Consider the following 9,861-nt stretch of genomic DNA (forward strand, 5'->3'; position numbering starts at 1 on the left):
CGCCTCGCACGGCGACGTCAGCGCCACGGCCATATTCAGCTGGATCGGACACGGCGACGCGTTGTTGAGGCACAGGTGGCGCTCGACCGGTGGCGCGCCGTACAACTGGCACCCGAAACGCACGTGGTTGGAGCCCGTGTTGACCACGAGCACCGGCGAGCCGGTGACGCCGACGCGCAGGTCGACGCACAGGTCGGGAATGCCGTCGCCAGACACGACCAGTTGGTCCTGGTACCAGCCCCACATGTCGGCGCAGCAGAAGACGCGCACCAGCGTCTGGCTCTGCGCCGGCACGTGGAAGGTGGCCGGCCGCACCAGCAGCGCCAGCCCCCGGCCGTCAGACAGCAGGTCCGACCACACGTCCTTCCGTTCCAGGTCGTTGATGCGACGCACCTGCACGAGCAGGATAGTATGTCGTCACACGTGATGCTCCACGGCATCAAAGCAGTGAATAGTAAGCCGTATTGGTTGCCAAGACGTTGGTGTAGTTTTGGAGATAGCGAATTTCGTTGGTTGGCGAAATAAGGAGCGTAATGTTGAAAATCCTTTCAAACTTACTACACTCAGAGTGACTTATTCCAAAGAACGCTTCGCTATTAAAAAAGGAAAACTTAAGGTTATCACTCAAGTTTTTCAGCTGGTCGCAGGGCTGCAGGTGACAGCCGAATTACTGATCCAAATTGTGTCAACTTTAATTTCCATGGTTCAATCAATGACGGCCTCGTAGCACACTCTTGGAGGGAAACTGTGCAGCTGGAATAAATACATGAATGCATGCATGCACACACTCAGCGTTCAGTGAATCCAAATGTGCTCCATCTTCAAACTCATGTTTGTCGCGTCATCCACGACAGCAACGCTATAAAAGTAGTACGTTGACAAAGCCGCGACTGGACATGATCAAATCGAGTCACCCGACTTACCTCGACGGCCAAGGGTGGCTCGCCGACGCAGCGCTCCTGCTCCCGGCCCGGGAAATTCAGCACTCGTGCCGAACAGGTTGTGGAGATCGGCGTGTCATTGCGCACGTGGAACTCGCGGACGACTACCGCGCGCACGTCCACATCGTGACCAAAGAGCAGCACGAGCGGGCCGCAGCCCGCGTCTTCGGCTTCTAGCAACTCCCACTCCTCCATCAGCTCCTCCACAGTCGGCTCCGGCGGCGGCGGTGGTGGCTCTGGCTCTTTTGGCTCAGGCTCCGGCTCGGGCTCTGGAGGCTTGGGCTGCTCCTCCTTCTTAGCACCCCTTCCCTTGCCCCTCTTGCCGCCTTTCACCCAGCTTCTTCTTACCCTTCTTGGTCTTGGGACTGGGCGGCGCCTCTGGCGGCGGCGGCGCCTGCTGCCCACTCTCAGGGGGTGGCTCCTTTTCCCGTGCCGCCAGCTCTTCAGCCTCGCGCGCCTGTCGCTCCAGCTCGCGGCGCCGGCTGCGCCCTAACACCTCCCGGCCCTCCCCCAGGTCGGGCACACCGGTCGGTCGGTGACCCCAGTTGGGTGCGATGTGCACCGACGCTGAGAGTGCCATCACGTCGCCGTAGAGCGTCAGGTACGTGGCGTCCGAGCCGTCCGCCAGTCGACACGGGACGCAGTAGTAGCCGAACGGGCCGGACTGCAGACCGGTCACGCTCATCTGCGACACCAGCGTGGCCCACGGCAGCAGGACGCCGGTCGCCGGCTCGATCTCCACCTCCACCTGGTCACACGGCGGCACGTCCCACCGGAACGGCACGTCCAGGTCGCACGTGTTGGTCACGAGCACCATCAGCTCCACGGTACCGGCCACGTACGCCTGCAGCCGGTGGAAGGCGGGCGTGACGGAGAGGGAGAGGTGGCACGCCTCGGCGCCGATCGACACGGTGCTGCTCTGCGCGCTGCCCTCCACGCACACGTCCAGCACCATGTCGTAGGAGGCCGGCGCGCGCGGCTCGAAGCCGATCGTGACCAGCGCCTGCTCGCCAGCGTGCAGCAGGCCGGCCGTCGGGCTCACCGAGAACGGGTCCGAGCGGCTGTCGAAGCGCCAGCGCCGCTCGGCCGGCTGCTCGGACGTGCGCTCGACGATCCGCGACGTGCGCCACTCGAGCGGCAGCTTGGTGGTGTTGGACAGCGTCAGCTGGCGCTCGGCGCGTTCGCCGACGCGCGTGCGCGCGAAATCGAGCCGGTGCGTGCTGACGCTGACCTCAGGGCCGAGGAAGCTGGCCACCACCGGCAGGCAGACGCAGCGCCGGAACTGACGGCTCACGCAGCGCAGCTCGGTGGTCAGATGCAGCCCGCGCGCCGACCAGAGCGTCACGGTCGTGGGCAGCCGGCTGTGCGCCGGTATCGTACCTTCGGTGGGGCTCACGCAGACCAGCAGATCGCCGCGCCTCAACGTCTCCCATGTGAACGGTGCCGCGTAGTCCGAGTCGTTGACGAGCGCCAGCGACCGGCTCACACGAGTCCAGAACGGCACGTGGTCCGGCAGGCGCAGCATGGGCGGCTCCAGCGACAGCGGCAGCGGCTCACAGCGGCACAGCGTCTGCACCTCGTATGCTAGCACGTCCCAGAAGCGCCGCGCGTCGGCCGGCGACAGCGAGCGTGACCGCTCGGCGCGCCGCTGAGGCGGTGCGTGCAGGTCCAGCCGGCCGTGCCGCAGCAGGCAGCCGGCCGAGGCGGCGCGCCGATGCACTCGCCGTTCTAGGCGCGACACCAGACCGGCGCGCTGCCCGTCCGGGCCGAAACGCACATCGTCGGCGGACAGCGCCATCTCGGGCAGCCCCTCCAGCAGCAGGCTCCAAACGACACGCCGCTCGCCCAGCCAGCGCGTGCGGCACGCGAACGTCACGTCCACCTCCTGGAATGGCAGTAGCGTGCCACGTGACGGCATCACTCGCGTGTCGCAGCCAGCAGCCACGTCCGCTGCGTCCGTGCCGTACACGTCGATGGCGGCCGGTCGGCTCTGCCAGCGATAGGCCAGTTCGACACCGCTCGTGTTGCGCAGCCGGAGTGTGCGGCGCGACTCCAGCTCCGGCAGCGTGGTCGGCAGGCGCAAGAAGTGGGCGCAGTACTTGTCCGCGCGTTCCCCGACCGTCGGCTCGTGGAACTCGCCGCGCGCTGCCACCATGCCGGCCCCGCCGCGCACGCCACAGCCGCGCACCGTAACGTGCTGAACCTGCGCGTTGTCACAGACGAGCGTCATGGTCTCGCGGTGTGCGCTAGCCGCCACCGGCAAGAACGACACCTCCAGCTCCACACTCTCGCCCGTGTCGAGCGTGAAGCGGTTTGGGAGGACAGCGAAATTCGCGCCGCCGCCGCCGTCGTCGCCGTCGCTGTCGTCGCCTGCCGGCAGCGCGCCCGGCCAGGCGGCGCGGCGCAGTACGCAGAACTGTCCGTGGCCTCCCTCGTTGGTGACTAACACGCGACGGCGCTTGCGGCAGCCCACCAGCGCCTCGCCCAGCGCGATGTTGGCGTCCATGCGTAGCACAGGCGGCCGATGGCTGACGATCAGCGGCACGGCCAGCTCGCCCAGCGGCGTCATTATCAGCACGCGATCGCGGTAGGTGCGCCGGCGGCGGGCGCTGAATGTCAGCCGGACGTCCAGCGAGAGGCCCGGCGCCAGCGTACACTGCGCACCCGGAAACGTGATCCGCGTCAGCTGAAACTGTGGCGTGGCCGGCGGCACCAGCCGCAGCCAGAGCAGCGAACACGACACGTTCTTGACACGCAGACTCAGCTCGTAGTCGGTGTCCACCTGGAAGCTGTCGAGGCACAGGGAGGGCGGCTCCGCACGCAACACCTGGGCGGTGCCGCTGAGCTTCGCCCGGCCACCCCGCGGGTTTTGGTCACCAAGTTGTGGCAAAATTGTCTCCAAACCGGCGAGAGAAGTCCTGACGGCCGATGGCCGGCTTTCGCGTCTTTTCTCTGTTGCGGGCTTTTTCGACTGCTCACTGTCGCTGGGGATTGGAGGCGCACAGAAGTCCTCTGGCACCAGTAGCTGGTATTTACGAAGTGTGGAAGAGTCGAGCGCGGTGAGCAGCTTGTTTTGCCGCAGCACGTCCAAAGAGGGTGCATGGGCTGGCCCCGGTGGCTCTGCTGGTGTGCCCACCAGCCGGACGGCACGTGCCTTCAGCAAATGCTGCTCAATGTCCTGCAGACTAGATCGTGTGTTTACATACGCGTCTCGAAGCTCCGTTAGCTGGTTTACGAAGTCGGCATGAAGTGGGTCCGGACGCGCTGGAAGGCTCGTCTCCAGGTGGCCAATGATGGCTTCATCAGCCGAACTTTGGCGATGCTGCTCTCCGTACAGATGACATAGCGTTGACGACAGGTCTTGAGACCCAGCCACGAGGGGACGCAGTATGTCTGGCCGAGGCAAATCTTTGTCCATTTTTAGATAATCTTAAGCTTTGCTTATCTGACACCCTCTACACGCTTGTAATACCGGGGAATGGGCCAGCGTTCATCACCCCGTTTAGTTCCTGGTCTCCGCTGTTGGCCTAAGGTCGACAGTTCAGTCAATAATTTGCCTGAGTTTGGTATTCCGCGAAGTTCAATTTTCCGCGCTCGTCCGTCCGTGAACGTTTAGGGTTATTCGCCCGGCCAAACGCAGGGAAGCCGCATTGAATGCCGTCGGTGCGAGGGATAATCACCTTTCATACAGAATCATCTGATCTTTAAACATATATCGAAGGTGCAACTGCTGGTGACACAACCCGACTCAAGGCGCAGGAGCTGACCGAATCCCACTCATAATCATTTCATTCTACCCTGTTGACCGTAGCGCGCCACGAATGCCGCAAATCACGACCGCAATCACCGCAAGTATCGCGTCATATTTGCCTTGGTCGTTTCCATGGATACCACAAACTAAACATTCCACGCTCCCACGTAAGCGGTAGATCACCAAGTAGGCCCACGCTGATTGGCTGTAATGCAAAGCATTTAACATACTGATTCCTGAAGCGCATTTGTAACTAGGATTGCACTTACGGTTGGCGAGAATTGTTTGCCACCGCGTGTGTCCCAACCGGTGCGAATTAATAGCAGGAAAGGTATTCATCCAAAATATTTCTGCGCGGACCGTTGCATATTTTCGAGCAGATTGAATCGGGGTCAGTGTTCCTTCATTTTCATCCGCCGCGTCGTTGTAAAGCGGCTGGGGTTCGAGTGATCGTGGTACTTACGTTTGAGGAGAAGGTATAGATATGTTCAAGAATACATTTCAAAGTGGATTCCTCTCGATATTGTACAGCATTGGAAGTAAGCCACTTCAAATCTGGGATAAAAAGGTCAGTGTCCAATGCGGTTCGTTTGCAGTGTCCAGTAGGGTAGTAATATTTTCAAGGCATTGAGTGTGCAGAGTGTAGGTACTCAGAAAATGCTCACTTGTTGGTTGTGCTCTTTGCTCGTATGGCATCATACACTGCTGTTTCTGGGCGATTCTGTAGCATGCACCACTTTTGTTGGATAGCATATGATGTTTTTTATGAACTGAAGTCCTTGTCATGCTGTCATGCTGCTCTGCTAGTCAAAGCCCAGGCTCAGAATGATTTGTTATATGTGTTAGATGATGTTCAATTACATCAATGCCAAGCTATCATGACCTGAGGTATGCAAGCTGGCTGGTGTTTTAAACCAATGCTGAGTTGAAAGTATTTGTACTTAATATAATGAAGACAGAAATATAAGGTTTTGGAAGCTCCTTGCACTGTAACAAACATAAAATCATGCTGCACAATAGATTTTGAAAATACTGAGCTCTGTATCCTGCTTTTGCCAGGTTCGCAATGGGCACATCAAGAGGATAACTGACAATGATATCCAGTCATTAGTACTGGAGATTGTTGGTACAAATGTCAGGTAGGTTGGTGCTTCTAGTGTTTATTTCCATTCATGCCCACACACTGAAAACCAACCATGGTGCTGTAGCCTTAGGCATGAGCTTAGTTTTGTTAATGAAATTGGGTGTGTCTTCCTGTTATTACTTAAGCTGGACACATCAAATGCCTTGGCCCCCCAGATTTTGACTGATTTGGAAAATAGAGCCAGAAAGAAACTTTTGTCAAATTTTGTATTTCATGTGACTTGGATGCTGCCAGAGAATGGGAAGAAAATTAGTGCTGCCTGAGCCTGGACTGAGGAGTAAACAGCTATAGTGAGCTGTGCAGTTACCAGGGAAGCAGTGTTTATAGACAATTTTCTTCTTCACAACCAACTTTTTTCCCAGCACTACCTTCATCACATGCCCGGCAGACCCAAAGAAGACCCTGGGAATCAAGCTCCCCTTCCTGGTGATGATCATCAAAAATCTAAAGAAGTATTTCACTTTTGAAGTCCAGGTAAAGTGATGGTAGTTGGGGACATAAACCAGCTATTGTCAGGTGACATTTTAGTTTTCTTCAGTTTTGTTCTTGATATAAGAGGAAGTGGCTTATAAGACTGTATGCAGTTTACAAGCATAATAAGCTGGACCCAGAATTTGTCATTGGAATGTGGGCTGTGTAGGCAGATTACAACTTTCACTAGTTTGATGTAACCTGACCTGCGCACTATGAATGTTTCTCAAATTGTTTGTGGGAAGTGGTGCACTGGCACCCTGAGACATCACAGCTATTTTGCCTACCTTTTGCTGGATGGTTGGCTCGCTATGGTTTGAAGCTCTGGTTGGCCATTTGAGCTCTAGGGGGCATGACTGCACAGCCTTTCAGCACCCATAGTTTGAAATACAAACTGGCTGAATCTGACTGATGTTCTGACATGTCATGCTTAAACATTTTGCTAATAGCCTATGCATGATGCAAGTGTGGAAATGGTACATGCTTGACATCATAATGAAAGGAAATCAGGACAAAGATTGGGCATAAAAAGTGGAAAAAATGTTTTGGTAGACTGGCCAGCATTTTGGGGCATTCTTAGTAGTTTATGTTGTATATCAGCAACATGAGAAGATAGCACATGAGTCTGGTTGCACAGTGTGGAAAACTTAATGGTGTACAGATGTACATATCGCTAGCCAATGTCCACCTCAGCGCAGTCTGATCCAAAAGCTATTAGGCGTGTTGTTAATTGACAGTGAAGGGGCAGATGTGAGGCTTTTTCAAAGTTGTCTACTGTATACCATACTCTTGTTTCCATTACGAAGTCTCCAGCTCATCATAAATGACATTTTGTGAGCTGTCATGGAGTTAAACCCATCTTGGCTGGAGTTGTTTGCTAACTAGGACCCTTGCAGAGATCAGTTCTTCATAGGATGAAGATAGACTGAACTGGGTCACTTCACAGGTAGAACCCATCCTAAGCTACACTTAGAGCCATGGCCCACACAACACGACAGACTGAGACAATAACAAAATTGAATTTCCATTGGTACTGTTGTTGCACTGAGTAGTGCATGCTCTTTCGCTCAGGTGCTGGATGACAAGAACGTGCGCCGGCGCTTCCGGGCGTCCAACTACCAGTCCACGACCCGAGTCAAGCCGTTCATCTGTACGATGCCCATGCGACTGGATGATGGCTGGAACCAGGTGAGCAGTAAAACCGGGCAGTTCAAGTGTGTTGAACCCAGTTCATTATCGCCAGTAAATCACGTGTTGTATGCGACCAGCTTGGTGTCATCGATGGAGCCAGGTGTGCCAATGGTTACAAATCGATGGTTCCTCACATGCAGAAACGTTTGCCATCTTCAGTCAAATGCTGCTGCTTAGTAAGCTTGTAGTTGGTGTTATAGAACTTCAGTTAATGTGAAATGTGCAGATTAGTATTCAGTTTATAAGTTCACAGCCCTGACCTTAAGACCTGAACCCATCTAGCTTCTTAGCTACACGGCCGCGAAGGTGTGCAGATTTTTTCGTGCAGACTATTTTTAGGTCACCCAGGCATCGATGATATGGCAAGAATGTCATTTAAGCCCTGTCATTTCAATGGCCATGCAGCAATTAAGGCCAAGAAAGGCATAATTGTTGAGTCGTTGATGTCTGGCGTTCCTGGGTACCATTTCCAGATACAGCGGCCGTTAACTGGCTCCCAATCAATGTTATGCAAGGTATGGTGACATAGTAATGACATGTGGAGGAGCATGTTTACTAAACAGAGAAATTATGGTGGTTAGAGCAGTCTTCTCCACACAAGAGTGTATGAATAGTTATAAGTGAGCTCATTTCATCACATCTGGTGCTTCAATGTCTCCAAATCTAGCACATTCCCTTTAAGAGTACAGAAGAAGCATTGTTTGTGTGAAGGGTTCAGGAAGGGGTAAGCCTAGGGTGCCATGATGCACACCTTGCCAAATCTGCTCCGAATCACGTCTAAGGACGGACGCTATGTGACCGATACGTTTGACAAAGGCGTTTGCCCCTGGCCTCTTGCACTACATTACGCCCTGGGTGCCGGAGACTGTCCATTACACAGCGAGAGTACATCCCTCGTCGACGTGTCTGTCGATGGCACGATCATGATCTCTAACGTGCAAGGCTTCAAACACCATGGGTTTCCACTGCATCTAACAAGAAAAGTGGTGGTGCGTATCAGCTTTTCTCTTGTTAGACTACTGTCGCGGTCTTTTCTGACATACAGTTTTCACACGCTGACTGAACCGTCTGGAAGTCATTAGCAGCATATTAGGAATGACCCGGCATTTTTGACCAAGAAGAGTAGGCGTTGTGTGTTGTCGAATTATTCTCATAGTTTTTGCAATATTTCAGGGGGAAAATATTGTATAAATGAAGCCGGCATTGAGATGCCCAAAGCAACGTTGGTGTGTGTGCGTATGTGTGTATGCGAGGGGGGCGTTACAAAAGAACGCAGATCAGCGCCTGTACAGCACTGAGTACTCGTGACCGGAAGCTGCACCGTATCGTGATCGTACCCTCTCCGCCGCGCAGATCCAGTTCAACCTGGCCGATTTCACGCGGCGCGCCTACGGCACCAACTACGTGGAGACGCTGCGTGTGCAGATCCATGCCAACTGCCGTATCCGGCGCATCTACTTCTCGGACCGGCTCTACTCGGAGGACGAGCTGCCCGCAGAGTTCAAGCTCTACTTGCCCGTCCAGTCCAAGGCCAAGGTGTGAGTGGGCCACATGCGGCGCGTGGCCATAGCACGTGAGCTGCTGGCGACAGCCACGAAAGGGGCGTAGCTGCTGAGATGGGATTTCCGCCAAGTTTGGTTTGGCTCGTTCTCTTGGCACGTCCGGTAGGATGCGAGGAAATTGTCACCGTTGGTCGTGCTGCCATTGGTCATCAACGAAATTGGAGCCAGCTGGCGGCGAAGGATTGACTGCATCTTGTTGAAATGCTGTTTTGATATCGGTATTATCCTGACCCCAAGGCGCTCGGGCTGTAGTGTCTTCTTTGGTCCGTTGGGTTCGGCTGTTTAGATCTCAAGCCCAAATCTGGTGCTGAAGCCAGGACGAGTCCGGAGGCTTGAGACTCACAGACGCGTTGATGCCAGCAATGCTCGGGCTTTCGGGATCCCGTCGACTCGCGTGTCTCCCCCGTTGTCAACCGGGACCGCTGCAGGGCCGGTTAGGCGCGCTTACGGGCTGCGCGTGGTGCACCAGGCTACGTTCGAGCACAATCTGTGATGTTTCATGCTCTGTTTGCGTTGATGGTCCATTGACTGTTTATCATTATGTTCGTGCATAAATCACCCGTGTATCTCATTTGACGTGTTTTCCACCGAGTTCAATGGAAGGAAAGACGCCTCGCGGCAGGCTTGCTTATGAAGGGAATCAGGTTTTGAATGGAATCAAGAATCGCATTTCCTCTGAATGAACCTTGATACGAATCCCTAGCTCTTGCGATGACTCAATACGACTTGACTGTTGACAATACGACTTGACTGTTGATTCTTGTGACTTGATTCGGCGGAATCAACTCGGGCCCCAAACAG

The 9,861-nt window shown here is 54.9% G+C and overlaps 1 protein-coding gene across 1 annotated transcript; it reads left to right on the forward strand.

Moving 5' to 3' along the window:
• The first annotated feature begins 4,882 nt into the window (after window positions 1-4,882).
• On the forward strand, window positions 4,883-9,631 carry LOC119108869 (cilia- and flagella-associated protein 20). The gene is made up of 5 exons (XM_037232413.1): window positions 4,883-5,260; window positions 5,752-5,831; window positions 6,199-6,310; window positions 7,379-7,495; window positions 8,852-9,631. Exons 1-5 carry the CDS (start codon window positions 5,177-5,179, stop codon window positions 9,038-9,040), a joined length of 582 nt encoding a protein of 193 aa, XP_037088308.1. The 5' UTR covers window positions 4,883-5,176; the 3' UTR covers window positions 9,041-9,631.
• The last annotated feature ends 230 nt before the right edge of the window (window positions 9,632-9,861 follow it).

Source organism: Pollicipes pollicipes, unplaced genomic scaffold (assembly GCF_011947565.3).
Source record: "Pollicipes pollicipes isolate AB1234 unplaced genomic scaffold, Ppol_2.1 Scaffold_691;HRSCAF=793_pilon_pilon_pilon, whole genome shotgun sequence".
In the NCBI taxonomy this organism is placed as follows: domain Eukaryota; kingdom Metazoa; phylum Arthropoda; class Thecostraca; order Pollicipedomorpha; family Pollicipedidae; genus Pollicipes; species Pollicipes pollicipes.

What these genes read in the sequence shown, in the direction of transcription:
- LOC119108869 (XM_037232413.1), top strand. Translation starts at nt 5,177, where the DNA reads ATGTTCAAGAATACATTTCAAAGTGGATTCCTCTCGATATTGTACAGC. An exon ending in TTCAAATCTGGGATAAAAAG is followed by an intron (nt 5,261 to 5,751) that starts GTCAGTGTCCAA and finishes TGCTTTTGCCAG; the next exon opens with GTTCGCAATGGGCACATCAA. An exon ending in TGGATGATGGCTGGAACCAG is followed by an intron (nt 7,496 to 8,851) that starts GTGAGCAGTAAA and finishes TCCGCCGCGCAG; the next exon opens with ATCCAGTTCAACCTGGCCGA.